The sequence below is a fragment of the Pomacea canaliculata genome, linkage group LG4 (assembly GCF_003073045.1).
Source record: "Pomacea canaliculata isolate SZHN2017 linkage group LG4, ASM307304v1, whole genome shotgun sequence".
NCBI classification, from domain to species: domain Eukaryota; kingdom Metazoa; phylum Mollusca; class Gastropoda; order Architaenioglossa; family Ampullariidae; genus Pomacea; species Pomacea canaliculata.
Window position 1 is genome coordinate 19,977,402 of NC_037593.1, and position 17,803 is coordinate 19,995,204.

Sequence of the window (17,803 nt, forward strand, 5' to 3'; positions counted from 1 at the left end):
CTTATGGCGGCCTCTTTGCCCTGTATTAACACTTTCTACAGAAATCACATAAAATAAAATAAGCATATTTTTAAAGAGACGGCTTTCTCATTGGGTCACTGGTCATTTCGACCCAAAAACACACCACCCCGGCCACATCAACCACTCACCTCCTCGAATCAACCCTCCCATTACCATATTGTCCTACATAGCACTACACCGTCCCATTACATTGTCTCTCCCTAATCTGCGAATCTCTGTGTAACTGGGATCAGCCCACTGGGTCTTTAAAACCCCCAACACTCTTATCTGGGTTTCTACACTATCTGATTGCCAAAGGAACACTTCCGGGTGTGTATAGGATTGCTGGGTGGAGTGAGAGGGGCCTGACCAAGATGCCGCCCCTGCAGGATCGATACTTTATTTCTGGCGTGAAGCCTCGCTGCAAAAACTCTTTTCTTGTTGTGCGGCTGGTGCTCTCTCCTCTCCAGCCTCTCCCTGGAATGTCAGAGTGCAGCTGCACGCCTTCTCACTTCCCTCCATCTCGCACGTGCGCCCGCGGCGGAGGGTGGTCCCGTACCCGCAATCGCTTGCAAAAGGTCAACAACTCACCCTCTGCCGATGAAGAGAAAGGAAGGCGACCTACCCAGCGTGACTGATCTGTCTGGGTATCTCTAGTGGCAGGATAAACTCTTTCTCGGTTATTAAATTTTTATTTCTGACACATAAGAAAGCAACAGAATTTTGTAAAAAAATAATTTAATGTGTCGTTTGGGTTAGACAGTCACTTCTTTATTTGGAGAATGTTCCTACCCCTTTGTTCTCTCTTTGTTTTGTGCATTCAAGTCTGGTTTGAAAACATTTTTTTTCCTGTTGGATTCCCTTATCCATCTACCCCAACCATACCCAGTCCTGCTTTGTGGTCCGGCGTTCTTCATTTTCATAATACCTACTCACTTCCCATCTTAAATTACTTATTCCTTCCCACTGCAACGTGCTAAGACCTATCTTCTGTGAAGCACAAACGAACTTTATTTTATTTTGTTTTCACAAATGAACTCTCTATGAATGTCACCAACAGTAAGGAAATGGACCTTTTTTCTTCTTATCTTATCGTTTACAAATCCATGCCTTGAAGAAAAGCCCTTTCCAATATCTTGATGGAAGTTAGCGTTTACCTAAGTCACAGGTGGTCCAGGCGGCCGGCGGCACATCAAAGTATTGGGTAGAAACCTCGGCATGACCGGGTTGTTGCCGTTACTCGTTGACACGGAGGAAGTCCCCCTAATAGCTCACCCTTCCAATCCACTGATAAATTCAACCATCACATTACAACAAAAAAACTCGCATAATTAGTTTACAGAGGAAAGCTTCACTCGCCGAGGTCACGCGCCACGTCGACACAGTTCACGCGACTCCGACCGGTAGTGACGTCATCGAGGGGTATTTTCAGAAAAATATGTGGCATTCCGTTGAAAACAAATGTTCTAATATCCACATTTTTCACATAAACAACATCTAACAAGCATTTGATATTAATTTATATAAATGTACGACTGCTTTTCTCCAGGCATTAAATATGTTTAAATGAGATTCCGTCAAAATTTCAGTAGTGAAGAAGGGAAGACAACTGTGTGGTGTCTTCCAATAATAAATAGAAAACATTTTTAACAGTACTAGCCTTCTCTACTCTTCTCGTTTCTGTCAATAATTTTCACTTTCTTATCACGATGTACGAATGGAAATTATTTTACACCAGTAAAAATAAGCAAGTTCTATCCACATTGTCGTATCACCCTCGCTGACTGCCGCTATCTCCATCTTTTCACCCCTTACTGCTTTCCCGTCCTGTGAACGTGTTTCAAAGGAAGATCAAACCAAAATGTGGACTAAAAATAAAAAATAAAATCCGACCTTGTCCTAGATGGGGTCTAAGATATAAGGAGGTTTTACACACGTTACTTGATCATTTTTTTTTTTATTTTTATTTTTTTTTTAACAAAACCATCCATCAGTAGGGAACTGGTAGTACTTGTTAACAGTTCGCACATAACGCTTATTCGGTGCAGTAAAACAAATAAAAATAATTATTGCGAACTCAAGAGCATATTCTTGCTGGAGTCTCGATTTCTCTCTGTGAACCGGTCACAATGCAAACGCTGCACTGCGGTTTCGAACCTGACGGTCTCTAGCCTCGACATGTATTGTCTCGCCAAAGCTCCGACCCAATGACCCGATGAACCGTGACAGGTTGTCATAGTTGTGTGGAATTCCTGCGATCCCGCTCTGGCCTGTCGTAAGCGAAACCATGATAAAAGCTTTCTGTCAACGAACTACATCCATCGACCCCGATAACGCCCACCGACACAAATAACCCAGTGGACGGGCTTTTTCACATCACTCGCCCTCGTCATCTTCTGTTCTCCCCTTAGCCTTGTGTCCACATTTGGTATAGCATCATGACGGACGGCATGTCCAAACCACTTCATTTTCCGCCGCTTTATAACTGTGAGGAGAGGCACCTGGGGACCTACCAGACTGATAATCAGGTTTCACAAATTCGTTGGTCTTCTCCTGCCTGTAGGAGATACGAAGCATTCTCCTATAGCACCGCATCTCCAAGGCACCCAGATACTGCTCATGGGTCCGATGCAGTGTCCAAGTTTCGCTGCCGTACAGCAAGATTGATACAAGAGAGACATACAGAGTGTGAATTTAGTCGTAAATAAGATCTTTTTGCTGTTTCAAATTTTGTTGAGTCTCATCATTGCCGTTGTTGCGGCTGCGATGCGCGACCGAACTACTGCTGGTTAGGATCGAGCTGAGGTCTACCTTTGCCTTAAACAGCGGTTTATTCTGTTGGTTTGTTTAATGTGGTTACAGCAGGATCCGATTGGAAAGCTCCCAGGGCCGGGTGTACGGATGCGTTTGCTGATGCTACCTCGCCGAGCTGAGCTTCATCGCTGATATTCTATGAACACGTTACCTGAGGCGTGCACTCGGCCAAGTTGCACTGAGTGATTTTAGAAAGTAGCGCATGTTGTCAGACCCAGGAAGTGGCCAAGAAATTGCAGATTATTTAGAGCAGAAAGATTACTTCTAACCTATCAGTAATATCGCCGAGTCCTGGTCACTTTGTGTCCCTGAAAGTGATCGCGAAACTAGAATTTACCTAGATGAGGGAAAAACAACCGGCAATGGCGGCTAGCTACGGTCCCTGGACAAGCAAAGAAAATCGTCATGCTTCGGTGAAAGGACTACATATCTAATTCAAGGACAAATGTGTGTCGAGTGACAGGCCTGAGCTCTGCACAAGATACTTTTGCAAATAAAAAAAAAAACACCACCACCCACCTCCTTCGTTCTCGAGTGCGCAGAAAATGAGGTCACGACCTTTACACCGTTAATGCACACATATAGATATGTTCACGTCCCCAAGTTTCAAACCACGAGACAGCTGGGACCATATGGTTTGAAGTAATGAGGTGTATCGTGGTGCATTAGTTCTACACTGGAAGCGCCAGTAAAGGAGTCGTTAAAAGGGAGGCTCGCCACTATCTGCCACACATAAACTCCGTGCTGCCATATTTCATAGTCGCCTTCCACTGCTGACAGCAAAGATGGAGCAAGGGTACAGAGAAAGGAACCCACTGAAGACTTGTCAAAAACATTATTTCCAGATAAACAGTGCTAGTCGTAATAAACTCTGGCACTGGCGCAAGAATCCATCACATGCACCCTTTCTCGCTGCTTTCATCCCCTCGTCGAACAGATAACATTCACTGCACTTACCTTCGGCACCTTGGCGTACTTCCCCGTTCGGGTATCCCTGATCACGGAAATATCCAGGCAGTCCATCTCCTAAAAAAACAAACACAAACATTGTCTTTCACCCTTTATCGTGTCAAAGGTGCACTTTAAAATAGACACAGTTTGAAAGACAGCCTCAGCTCCATGTTTGCCTACCGCTGTAGCACAGATTTTCCACAACGATTTCAAGGGAGGAAAAGCCTACTGTTGTGAAGGGAGGTATTAAAGCATTAATATAATCACCAAAAATAAAAGCAAATGGAAAGTTGCAATAAATTCATACCTGAGATTTTACATTGTCATGCAAGTTGTACATAATCAAGTCTGAACGATGACACATGAGTTTGGAAAAAAATGGGGAAACGATCGGAGGGTATCGTGATGCTTGTCACCCAAACAACAAACTTCATTCACCAATACTCTTCCCCAGGTCCCTCACTCGTACAACATATTCTCTGTGTGATTTGAAGTGATTATCATCATATTTCAAGTTGTGAAGGTTCACAAAAGTAGGCAGATGTCTGATGCTTTTAACTTTTGTAAACACCGCTTGCCTTGGCTTGTGGGTGCGCGTGGCCTGGAATCGCACACGTTGCGCGTGCTGGGGCGACCTGGCCAGTAAACATCATCAGCAGCGGGCGCTCGCACCACAACCACGTTCTTCACATGACTTCTGTCTTCTGTTTGGATGGAGGGAAATGACATGCGAGAAGACGGCCACCCGTGATTTGCACTCTAGACGAGGTCGTACAACTCGGAGCATTTCATTCCTCATGCATGACTGAACATACTCTCTTCCATCGTTTTAAATTTTTTCCCATTCAAAGCCAGAAAAAAACCCCACTTCATCTGTATTATCAAAAATAAAAAGTTATTTAGTAAAATAAAAAGTAATTCTCTTGACTGATTGTATATTCTACATTTCACAAGAATGAAACAATTTGAAAGGCTAACTAAACTGCACTTTTATTTTCGAAGACTGGGTTTGGTTCACTTTAAAGGACTAGTGGAGTGTAAAATGGAAACCGTATGAACAAATATGTATGACTTTTACTCAAATCCCAGAAGGCAATACTCGTCACACTGATGTTAATCACTTTATCACAGTCATGTCACGAAAGTTGTTCGTTGGGTGTCTCAGGACGCAAGCCTCGCGCAGCTTTCGTAAAACAAGATCACCTGGGTGGGATCACAAACGGCTAAGCTGTTTCTGCCAGAATCTTTCAAGGTGTTTTTCATGTGTTTTAGAAAACCTTGGTTTGACACACGCACATTCGCTATACTATTATTTTCTTTTTGCTTTTCGTGTGAGATATCTTATAAGTGTACAGTACACATGTACAGTAATGTTCATGGCGCTCGACTCCAACGCACACATTGCAGCCTTTGATAAGCTGTGGGTAGGAGAAACTGAATTTGAGGCAACAGTCAGCACCATGGACTGAATGACAGATGTAATATGTTACTGTATCTATCGCGGGTCACTGTATTTGTGTTATAGCATTGTGTAAACAATATTCATCAGTATGAGATGGCCCCCCACTGGACCTGGCTGCCCCGCACCACCACTGTCTATGGAGGGCCACGTGTCGTACTTTATCACTGTGTTCTTCCTTCTTCCGGACTTCAGCTTTCTCACAATCGCACGTGGCACCCGATTCTGTGATGCATGCTGGCAGTGTTTCAATAACCACATCCCGAAGGTCGCAGACATTCTATCGGGACTCGGGTTCCTGGCGCAAATGGCGGTTATAAATAAGAGATACTCCTGAAACTCGGTATTTTGTGCGGAAATGATTCACAGAACGCCAGTGTCCTTCATTCTGAGCAAGTTGTCAGGACTTTGCAGTGTTCTTCAACTTCCTTCAGGCTTGATTCTATGCTAAATTCTTAGAAAGAGAAGCATATTAGAGATACAAACCACTTCACTCTCACACGATGTGGCAACAAGAGGGCGCGTGTTGTACAAGCGTTTCCGAGTATATCGGCCAACACCACATTGTTTATAAACACACACTCGGAAAGATCTTGAGGCTACCATCATTATTAAGGTCAGAAAACAAACTCAGATTGTTAGTATTTGCGAGCTACAGTTGCTAGACTTTACTCTCTCCGCGAGCAAAAGAAAGGAATAAAACACTGTTCATAATAATTTCTTTCTATTACAATTGGCGAGTCTAATATTCTCTAACCAAAGATATACTTCGGCAAACTAGGAACAGAATAGGGACTGATAAAAGCAGCTACTGCGCATGTTGTCGGTTAGTTCGTGACTCAAGCCTGTGACCAAATGAAAAACTTCCTGACCACCCGGCAGAGATAGGGAAACCGGCGGAAAGCGAGGGCTGGGCTCCGTGATTTCACGCTCGGTCCTAAACATCGGGATTGACAGTTCACTGCCCGTGTGGTTACTGGCCTACAGGAGCTTCACCTTTCAAATTGTGTGCTGTCTGTCGAAGAATTGCACTTACAGACTTCTGCAGTCTGTCCGAGCGACAATCAGCTGACTCACACGACTGAATATTCCAGTCCATTGTTAGCGGGACCGAGCGCTTGTGCATCATTGCATGTCATGCATGTCGCCTTGTTGCCTCAGCAACATGTATGGGACACTTTAATGTACGGCCTTTTCCGTTAGTTTACTTGCACCGAGCATTTCCATTACGGATTTTCCGTAGCAGCTACGATTTTTGACCCTGACTTCGGAAATAAGGTCATGTTTAAAAAAAAAAAAACTATGAATTTTTGTCACAGAAACTACGATTATTGGAGTAATTCTTTTTGCCTGTGGTTAGGTTGGTTCATTTTAAGCTTCAGTCATGCTTTAAGAACCCATGTGTCGTTGTCTATCAAATGGAAATTCTTTTGTCGATATGAATATTCCAGTTTATGCTTAACGAGGTCGTTAAATTTAATATATTCACAAAATAACTGACAAACGTGAGTCGTGTTATTTTTGGCGATGGACAAAGAACTACAAACCAGTGATAGCGGCCGATAAAAATGTTGCATTCGATTCCCTACCGACAAAGGACCAAATACTGTACTACATTTTATTTCATACCTTGTTCTGGTCTCTCCAGTACAGAAAATATCCTTTTCATCAACCTTCAGCGTCACGGGGTTCCCGATGGTTGAATTCTGAAACACAAGAAAAACGATATTGCTTTGTTTCTCGCCAATTTAATTAAAAACAAATGTTACATGCTTTGGTCTAGTAACCTATTTTCCTTTGTTTTAACCTCGTTTCCAGCGAACTGTATGTGAAACATTTCTTAGAAACATGATAGTGGGAAAAAAATCTGAAAAGCAATTTTACGCCACGAAAAGAGTTATGTCTAAGTGGTTCCTTTCCAATCCGTTCCTTCCTCGTATTGTTTCAAACAACAGACAAAACATTTGGTGCGAGGCACTTCTGCACTCTTCCACGCCTAAACAAAAGAGAGAAAGGAAATAATTCACAAAGAAATGGGTTAAGGGACTACACCAGGAACAACACCTGATAGGAACACAGGTCTGTCAGTAACTACAGCCACTACCGACAGCTCTCGTTTGTAGGAGACGATTTATTGCTGTATAGTTAACTACGCAACAATCCACAGTCACTTAAATCGCATGCATACAAGACCAAACAAGCTGAACAACGCATGCACAATCGTATCCTTTCCACAGGAATGTCCGCCATTCATCTGGCCAACACCACCCTGTGGCCCATGAATCGGGACTTGGTAGGTCTGTCTGTCGAGTTAAAGGGATTGTAAAGGCAAAGTAAAACTGCTTAGAATCTGGTAAAGAGTAGAAGCAATTTGAATCTCGTTTATTTTTGTGTCTGTTCATGTGGAAAAGGCTGAAGGTTTTGTAGACTGCTGTGTTTAAAAAGAGAAATTATACGGGACTCTTTCGTTGAATTCGACGAAGTCTCGTTCTCAGTCACGTGACCTTACGACATTTGACCAAGACTGCTTACCCAGTGAGACTGTTTTCTATCGTTTTTAAAACTATGCTCTGAAAAACCAGAATTATCATATACAATGTGAATATTCCCTTGTGTGTGTGTGTGTGTGTGCTTAAGGAAATAATTAGCTCGCCAACTGTAATTTCATTCTTTAAATACACTATGAAGTGAATTCGTCCACAACATATTATTATTATACTTCTTTTGCATTGCTCTCGTGCTATGCAATCGCAACTAAATATAATTTTTAAACATTTTGACCGTCACCACAGTCTTGAGTATACCTTTAACTAAGCCCAAGTCCCCTACCCAAGTAAGGGCAGCTTTACCCATGTTAAAATTGCTGATGGCCACCTTGTGACACATGAAGCTACCTACCTCCCGAGGAAAAATAAAACGCACTTCGTCCAGCCTACGTTCTAGCATTTCTATTTCTTAATTGCGATCATTTTTTAAATATAATTACAGAAAAAATGCCGACAGGAAATGAATGACGATCTGAGATATAGCAAAAGAGAGACTTTACTAGGACTTTGGACAGTATGATACGGGAATAGTTAGTTGACGAGAAGAACTCGAGTTAGAAATGAGAGAGGAATGGAGAAGATGCTAAGGGGTGGTAGTGGTGGGGTGGGAATTGCTATTTTACGCAGAGCCAGCAACTAAGGCGAGAGAAAGTAATCATGCATTATTAAACTGTTGAGGAACAAAACCCAGGTGATATAATAACATTCTAAACAATAAAAGCCAACATAAAAAAGCAACTGATAAAGAATGAGATGGAAAGACGGGGAATTGCTTATGATGACAGACGGTATGAAACTGATGATGGTTGAAGAGATAGGTATATATAAGAAAGAATAGAGAGTTAGCAAGCGAAAGTGTTTATGAATACTTGTTTTGTTTATGCAATTCTTATATTCTCAATTTAAGGTGTGAGAAAAATCTTGGCATTACTTGCTAGTGTGCTGATTGAACAAAGCCCGGTACACTTTCTTGATTTATCAAAAACATCTATCTCTGTATGTGTGCGCACGCTCTCTCTCACTCATCAGCTGTAATCGGGTATATGCTGCGGTCCCTGGGTTGGAAATTGAGAAATAATTTTCCTGTCACACCGCCAGGGCACCGTGTATACAAGGAGGCTATGAAGACGGGGGTCAGTCAGTGAGATATTATCCCCTGTGAAAATAAAGACAGTTACACAATCTTATGTTATGAGGATACACGGCCAGCCCTACAGAATTGTCAGGGTAGCGGGCTCTGCTAATGGAGCGAGTTTCACATGGGCCTGCACTCCATGACCACTGCTTGATGTTGTCCATCCACTAGCTGTCTAGTCACAGACACGTGACTACCGCCAACTTCCGGCTCGCCACTCACTTCCGCTGGCAATTCTGTTATCCGAGTGTTTCTCCCCGTCCACCTCCCCCTGCAAAGATTTATCATTTCATCCTTGACTCGTGGGGTTCGGGGCTGCGTTTTACTTAGGTCAGGTTACCCTCCGCGCGCTGGCTAGTCTAATATTAGCGCCATGGATTTTCTCCAGATCGTGATGGTTGTTAAAAGCTAGATCGATGACTGCCGAAAGTTTCATGACAAAGCTTGAATCCGTGTCTGCTGCAGCCGGAGACTGGCAGTTACCGGTCGTTGATATTACCGTTGACGTTCTCTTGACATGACGTGGCTGTTCCTGGACACAGCCAGGGAGGCTTGTCTCTCAAGGAAGGCCTCCTGGTGCTGCACTGCTTCAGAAAACGATCGCCGTGACAATGGGATACAATTAAATCGGAGTGAAAACGCAAATGTGATGATAATGATCAAGACCAACCTTGCTAAATAACTTTCTAGGAGTGGACGGGGTGGCAAAATAGTCGCCATTTTCATGTGGACCAAAGAGTGATTTGGATCACTATGGTTTCAGAAATCGCCACCTAGGAAATTATTCCTCTTTCTCACCAGCGAAAGGGCTTTTCTGAGAATGACAGGCGACTAACACAAGTTTCACTCGCTTTGTCTGAATACTTTCCCCGTTCCTCCATTGCAAACTGTAACTGTAACTAGCTAACCCAGAGCTAAAAAAAGGAGAGGGGTAGCCGAGGTGGTTAGAGCGCTGGTGTTCGAACTGAGAGCACGTTAATACCCGATTAGCGAAGCAAACTTCCCCAGTCGACCCAGCTGGCAGGAGTGGGTACCTGACCATAGAGGGTTGGGGAAGGTAAGGATGCGAGGGAGAGATGGGCACAGTCCTCACATAAATGCTGTCCCCAAGAAAAGTGAGGCCTCTAACACCTCACCATACCTTTAATAACAAGAAGGATAAAGCATAAACATGGATTAAATTATTTTGGTTATAACAAATTAATGTTTTAATATTTACAAAGTCCAAGAAAGGTCCAAAATGTAAATGCTGTAAATTCACTGATGACACACTGCTTTAGCAAACTTTTGTCTGTTCTTTTTGTAAGCAGCAAGCTTTGTCTTTTAACTTGTAAATCCTAAACTACTTAAAACTAAAAATTCTAGATCAGACAATAACTATGTTTGAATCAGCAATTATTTTTCATTTTCAGTCCCCAGAGTTTGAGCCTTTGCACATATTCTGCTTTAATCATGAAAGTTATGTATAAATTTTAACCATACAACTCAGTATGAAAAAAAAAAAGATAAACAATTGTGCAGATGCAGTGAGTTGTACACTGATGTATTTCTACTTTTCACAAAGATGCACGTCAATAACACATGGTGTTTATGCTTTTGTGTTTCTTATACTTACAAAACAATGATTAACTGTCAGGGTGACAGCATAGACAATATAACTTGCTCAATTAGTGTTCAGCACTTGGGATGATTGCTGTTTTAATAACAGTGCTACAGGCCGGTATCCTGATACTACACCAGTGGTTTGCAAACAAACAATAATACAGCTTAAATATCCTGTTGACTAGACATATGACAGCTTACTACAGTCCCTTGAATTCTTTTGTTGTAACAACAGCATGTATAATATACAATTCCAGTATGTCCCCAGGTTCTATATGCTTTACATGGTAGCAACAAATTTCAAATTACAACTAACAGATGCACACACTCAAATAACCATGTGGAGTCCTAAGCAGTCAAGTCTGCTTATAATAAACACAGTTATCTTCAGGAAATCAGTTTTATAACACAGTGTTCAGCCCAACATGACTGCAAATGTAACTGTACTAATGCACACAAGAGCATAATTTTGTTCCTCAAGAACAAAACCTAGTCTTCTCTACAGAATCGTTGCTTTTCTTGTTAAATGAATAATAAGTTGAAGCTCTGGTGTAAGGACAATATAAAATGCAAACTATTTAATGACCCAAAGGACGGAACTATTTATAAAAAGACCAATTCAACAAAAATATTAAGCATGAGATTGTCAGCCACTGGCACTCTACCACATTATAATAATTTGAAATGTGATTCCAGCATGTAAAAATCCATCAAAGCACTGATGGGTGTTAAGAATTTTAATTCCACTGTTTTGCAACTGTCTTTTAATTGGAAGGAAATTACAAAGATGTGAATCTAGTTACTAGAAGAATGGGAAACTTTGAGTTGAATGCTTAGACCACTGATATGCCAGCTTTGATACCCTTGAGTCACAATGCCTCCTTTAGTTGAACCAACTGATGAATCCCTACTCAAAGGGTTGGAAAAGGTATTGCAGCAAAAGAGAGAAAGACAAAGGGCACCATCTTGTAAACAAAAATGCCAGCCCAAGATGTGTGGTCTTTAATACTGAATGATCTCAATGACTGAAAGATTACGGAGCTATGTTTTTCAGTTTTGTTTTGTTTTGGTTTTTTTTGGCAAAGGTATGTCATATAACGACACTCTGCAGCAGGAGAGACAGCCAGGTAAGACATAGTCTCTTAATAATATTTTACATCTCCAAAGTCACAAAGTCTGTGTCAATAATGACATACTTTTGTAACCCCGATCATGCTACTGACAATACAAAATTTCATGTAAATCACCTACAAGCAGATTAAAGGCAGTGCCACTGATGGTGCTTATCACAATCTGATGTCGATCACTTAGTCTACACCAATGACTGACTACACAACAGGAGTACAGCAGCAATGACACAGCAAGAACCCTGTAAGTCTTAATATTACCAGTAGCAGCCTATTTCTTGCACCACTGTTATTAGCACCCATCATGTCCCCTAAAACCACTGACAGACAGTTTCTTTCTGCACCTGCACCAGTGATGACAGCTGCCCCACCCCTTTTGTCCACACCAGTCAAAGACAACTAATTTCTTACACCCTATCATGGATGACATACCTCTTAAAACCCTCAACATTGTACACAGCTGACACACCTGATGCCACATGATCTTCTTCTGCCTATGCTTGAGATTACTGATGATCCTTCATCCACAGTACTCACTGTAAAACCCTTACTTCCGTATCACTGACACTTATTTTTAATGTTTCAGTCTTACAGGTCACCACAGACTTTTATCACATAGCCTGCAGGTCATTCACTAAAAGCACAAGACAAAACCAACAAGCGGGACGGTATCTTTAGTACCCATGAGTCACGATCACTGAAGGCTCCATTAGGAAATCTCTAATCCAAAACTAAACATGCAATTAAAGTATTAACTCATAAAAGGAAATTTATGGTTAAAAGCAACTTCCTGTCAACAGACTAGTAAAAGAATATGATTCAGAAGGCTAAACATCCAGTACTTCCCCTTACAATTTTCTGCAGTTTCTGAAAGCGAAACTGATAGAATACCATCTTATATAGACATTTACATGCAGCCTCGAGTTTTCACAACTTAATAATAGTAGCACACTTCATCTATATTTGGGATGGTATTATTACACTCTAAAACTGACACTCAATTACCTGAAGCATTTAAAATAAGAAAATAATAATGAAGACATCTGAAACCATGTAGTCAAGACTGCTTTTAAAAATGTCTTATTTCTAGAAAAGTTAGACTAAGAATGTTTATAAACATATAATTAAATATAAACTACGCATTAATGGGTTCTTAGCCCAGCAGCGTGATGCAGACTGACTAATGCAATACACAACAGATTCTACTAATACGCATGTTCTGTTTTGACTCCTAAGTACAGTGGATTTTTTGCTTAGTGGCAGAGTGAGGAAGCAATTGAACACAATATAAATCAACTGCCTCATTTCAAACTCCACTTAACCTTGTGATCCTGGCAAGTGGTCAGGATGACAATATAAGAGATTAACCCAATAATTCTTCCATCTTAAGGCATCAAGCAGTTTTGTTCAGTTCTTTGTTTTCTTCATTCTCTTCTCTCACTGCCAAATTTTTTTTCAAAAAAGCAGGTGTCAAAGACACAGTGAAACTGTAAGACATCTTGTTTCCACTGCAGCATCACCGTTTTTTATAAGGTTCTGGTCAATGTGCTCATAGAACTGAACTTGTCAACATAGTCATCCTCATGGAATTTCAGTCTTTACAACTTGAAGTATTTAAAATGCCTGTATTAAGGGTAAATATTAAATGAAAAGCACAACTGATAATGACATAACTGCCAATCATGCAACTGTATTTACTTTGCTTCCGAAAGCATACTTTAACATCAGTTTCACTCAAATCTTTAAATTTAAAACAAAAATGTCTAAATAATCTTTGTTACAAAAAACTGTTGAAGTTTATCTTAACTGCTGTTAATTAGTGCTGATTTCAAATGAGGAGTTCTGGGTCACTTCCTCTATAAATCAGCACGCATTAGTAAGGCATCTGAAACAAACTGAGCAAATGACCTAATCTTCTGATACTTGTAAATAATGTGTTTACATCCTGCCCCTAATTAACATTTCATAGAATGACTCTTAACAGTCCCCTGTTGTACTAGATATAGATAACTGTTTTAAATTTATATCAGCCTTATCTTGTCGGCTTTCAGTTTATAGCAACATTCACCTGTCTCAGGTGGAAAAATAATTGCGTCACAATTGTCGTTACTGGGCGCCTACCTGCGACTGTAACCTCTGTGTACGAGTTGTAACTACATGTAACTACATGAACGGATAATGCATGCTCCGCTGTGGGACCGCCTTCCAGCCCGGCAGGCGTGACCTTCTCACGGCCAGTCTAAAGGTAAGACAGTCAACGTGGAAACAAAACTGCATACTCACATCGTTCCACATTATGAACTTGTTCCCCCTCAGGAGATCTTCTGGCACCGAGATGGGCTTGAGTTGCACCACATGTACCCCTGGCTTTGCTCCCGCCATTGTTTTGTTTCCGATCTGCTTCGTAAACAACAAGCAAAACGTCAGCTCGGCACTTCTTGTCTACAACACGACCACCACACACCCGGAGCGACAACAAATCAGTTCATCCATCCTGCACTGTGTTGACGGTGCCGGGACGGCCGCGATGCACAGCAAAGTTTGTCAGACACAACAGCCGGGGAGATTGGTAAACACTCGGTACAGAAGCCTACACGAGGGCAGCCCACACTTTGCTCGGTGTTCCCTCGGTCGGGGCACTCGGAAGCGCGACAGGAAAAAAAGCACGACGCAACACTTGGAAGTGTCACACTCGCATGGTGGAATGTGGCATCGGGCAGAATTCATGAGCTGTGTAAAGGGGGTTAGTGTGTCCTGGGTCTGCGCCGTGCGGAGCAACCTGCTCCCAGCATGACGACTGCGAACAAAGATTCCTCTGGCCTCTAGTCCGCTGGTTGTCTGCCTCGAGCATATCGCGCGCACACCGCGAGCGTGACGCCAGGCGACTCGCCCATCCTCGGCCCCGTTCGCCGCTCTCCGCGAAAAAAAGGTAAGCGATCATGTGATCTAATCAAAATGGCGATGATATCCAGGTAAGCGCTAGTCAACAGTGTAGGAGACAAGAAAATTCATTGTACAAAATTCAGAAGTAAAAAAGATTTCAGTTGTCACTGTTTGGAACCTTGTAACAACCCATGCAGTGCAGATTTCTGCATGCTTGCCCTGGTGATCGAGGAATTAACTGAGTGTACGTATAAACTGCGTTAATGTCCAAAGTCACTGTGACCACACGCTCGCTATGAAAACGAAAGTAAACTTTTCATAGTGTGTATATTTTATAAAGCTTTTGTTACGATCCCGTTGCCCAACCTGTGTGCCAACAGCTTGGGTATATACACGCTGTCTTTAAGAGTCTACAAGTCTGTGTACCTACAGCTTGGGTATATATAGGCCATCTTTAGGAGACTATAACCTGTGTGCCAACAGCTTGGATATATATATACAGGCTGTCTTTAATAGTCTATAACCTGTGTGTCACAGCTTGGGTATATACACGCTGTCTTTAAGTGTCTACAACCTACAGCTTGGGTATATACACGCCAACTTTAATAGTCTAACCGACGAAGTTGCTGTGAACTGCCCAGGAGTCACAAAAGGATGAGTCACAAGTTTTGAAAGGTGGACGGTCGATACGGCGCTTCTTATTACGCTCGATGCTGGCACAGCTGTGCATTTGAAAGAAAGAAAAACATTTTTTTTTTCATTTTGAATTTTATATCAAATCCAATCACATTGGTGTAAGCATATAAATGGAAGGATTTTTTTTTTTAAGTTTGCTTCTTTATCTACACGAATCGCATAAGTAACTGGTTGATGAGGGAACGAAGTCACACCCGCTAACACATCGTCACTGTTAAATGCATGAGGCATGAAGCCATCATACGAAAGTTCACACACACACGCACACAGTGCTGACTTTGTGCTCGTGAAGTAATAATATAATAATCACAACTTATAACACGCAGCATCACGACCAAGACAGATTGTCTTTGAGAAATTTGGCAGAAGAACAAGATGCGACATAGCCGAGAGCTCCATATATAGTTGACTTCACATTGCCTCCAAAGACAAGCAGTCTATTAAAGATGGTCCTTGGTTCGGTTCTTGACTCACCTTATTTATTTATTGTACTGTCTTGACGAACGTAAGCAAAGGATACTTAATGGAGAGGTAACAAGTATCATAAAAGCTAGTTTGTAATCTCTGCTTTCAGTGTGCGGAGTTGTTTATCCCTTCATGAACAGCGCAGAAAGATTTCAGCCAATCAAATTATGGAAACACGCAGAACAATAGCACGTGGAGTTCAATAAGATGTTTGTTGAGCTTTGGTGATGTTTCCATACTACATTGGTAAGAGCGAGAGATTTTTGTGTATGGAAATGGTTGATTCTTGTGCGACGGATTATTTCCTTATTTTTACTCACCATTTAGTGTTTTCTTTTCGTTTTTTTTTCGCTTGTTTGTTAGTTTGTTCTTGATTTTTTTCCCATCTACTGCATGAACTGGCTTTAGGGTTAGGGCTAGGGTCTGAATCCAGGTTAGGATTAGGTCTAAGGTTAGGATTTGTGATCACAATCAGGTGTATATATGCCAGCACATTCAGCTGTTACTTGTTGGTTAAACCGTGCATGCTGTAGTATATTATCGTTCTCATTTTCCTGACAATTTCCCGATCCCCAGAGAGCAACCTCCAGCACATCGAATAAAACTTGCCAGACGACCAGCAGAATAACAGGACCGGTAATGTGGCAATGGTTGACTATGGAGGCGAGCCACCCATTCATAAACAGTTAATTTACGACCGGACTGTCACAAGCTACTGCGACTCCTCGTTGAGATGTCGGCCTCGGGAAAAGAATGACAACAATGATCGACAAAAACGACCTCCTCGCTGCCTTCCACGATGAGATGAGATGTGACAGTTAAAAGTCCACCGTGCGGTCGGAGGAGCTGGTGAAGGGGAGGGTGCAGACGTTGTCGCCAGAACGTGGTCGCCATGCAAAGAAACAAAAAAAAAAAAACAATCGTGTCGTGCAGCTTGCTGGCGGCATCCCAATGTGGTGGTGTGAGAATCGTCGCCAGTCGGTCGAGAAGGAAGCACAGTAAGTAGTGTGGTCTAACGAGGGCAGACATGCCACTGACTTTTGCTTGTCCTCGGTCTGGAATAAGACTGGCTGACCTCTAGAAAGTTAAACGCAGCTGTGACAAATTAAACCATTTTCTATGATATTGTATTTATGGTGGATTAAACCGGCTTGAAAACCTTGAGTGGACTGCAAGGGTAATGGATTCCCTAACTACACACCGTCATGGATGGGGGCAAGGGAGGTGTGAGGGAACAGACTCAGCCAATCAAAGTGAATTAGCACCAACCTTCTGTACAGCAGCACTTGTAAATTCAGGAGCTGCCGCAGCTCCTTGATTAGAGAAGTTGTTCTTACTGTACAGGTTATGCCTTCCAGTTTTGTTTGTGCATGTTTCGGGTGTTTTGTTTGCTTTTCCCTAGGCTGCATGTGGGTTTTGTTTGTTGTTGTTTGTTTTTTTTTCTTTCGTTCAGCGCTGATGCTAATGCACCGAAAGATTTTGCACCCTCCTTTATGGTTAAAGCAAGGGCTAGTTGTAGAGTGCATGCTTTTGAATTTGTGTTTGGTTTAAAGTATGGTCATAATAAGAAGTGGAGTTTACAGAAACAGGCTACCCAAAAAAAAAAAAAAAGAAAGAAGAAAATACACATGCGTACACACATTCGAGCAAATGAAGTTCGGCGTCTTCGCGTGTTAGAAGTAGAGAACAGATGATTGGTTATCGATCTTTTCAGAGATTGCACACAGGAAATTCTCTCTCCACTTCCAGCTCGCTTCTGGCGCTCCCCGTCTATATCTGGCGTCGTGTGAACAGTGAACACACTCGATCGTGACATCGCTTGATCAACAGACCTACACAGTATACATATATAGTATGTAGGTCCGGGTTTTTATCAACACCTGCAGTATGTCACTAACAAAACAATTTTGTTAGAACACAAAATGAGTATTTTATATATACTCGGGAGTGTACCGAGCTCATTTGTTCGTCAAGTTTTCATTCTAGCTTTTCGTCCTTCCTCGAACCCAACATGTAACCTTGAACCCCACGCAGATGTTCTCGATACATTTGTGTCAGTGCTCGACGATTTCATTCCTCGGCATGCTTTCTGCGGCCTTTGTGTGTCGTATGTCTGCAGACTCTG

The 17,803-nt window shown here is 42.0% G+C and overlaps 1 protein-coding gene and 1 long non-coding RNA gene across 3 annotated transcripts in view; one reads left to right on the plus strand and one right to left on the minus strand.

The window, feature by feature from the left end:
* The window catches only part of LOC112563029 (1-phosphatidylinositol 4,5-bisphosphate phosphodiesterase classes I and II-like), a 58,258-nt gene extending 43,773 nt beyond the window's left edge, over positions 1 to 14,485 (minus strand). The window contains 4 exon segments of the mRNA XM_025236717.1: positions 3,772 to 3,840; positions 6,854 to 6,891; positions 6,894 to 6,930; positions 13,918 to 14,485. Of these exon segments, the coding sequence (XP_025092502.1) occupies positions 3,772 to 3,840; positions 6,854 to 6,891; positions 6,894 to 6,930; positions 13,918 to 14,016 (243 nt within the window). The 5' untranslated portion in view covers positions 14,017 to 14,485.
* LOC112563030 lies at positions 14,466 to 16,581 on the plus strand. Of its 2 annotated transcripts, none has more exons than XR_003098951.1 (2): positions 14,466 to 14,563; positions 16,255 to 16,581. It is a non-coding gene; the product is annotated as an uncharacterized LOC112563030 (long non-coding RNA). The 2 variants fall into 2 exon arrangements; XR_003098952.1 differs by lacking the exon at positions 14,466 to 14,563 and adding an exon at positions 15,060 to 15,924.
* The last annotated feature ends 1,222 nt before the right edge of the window (positions 16,582 to 17,803 follow it).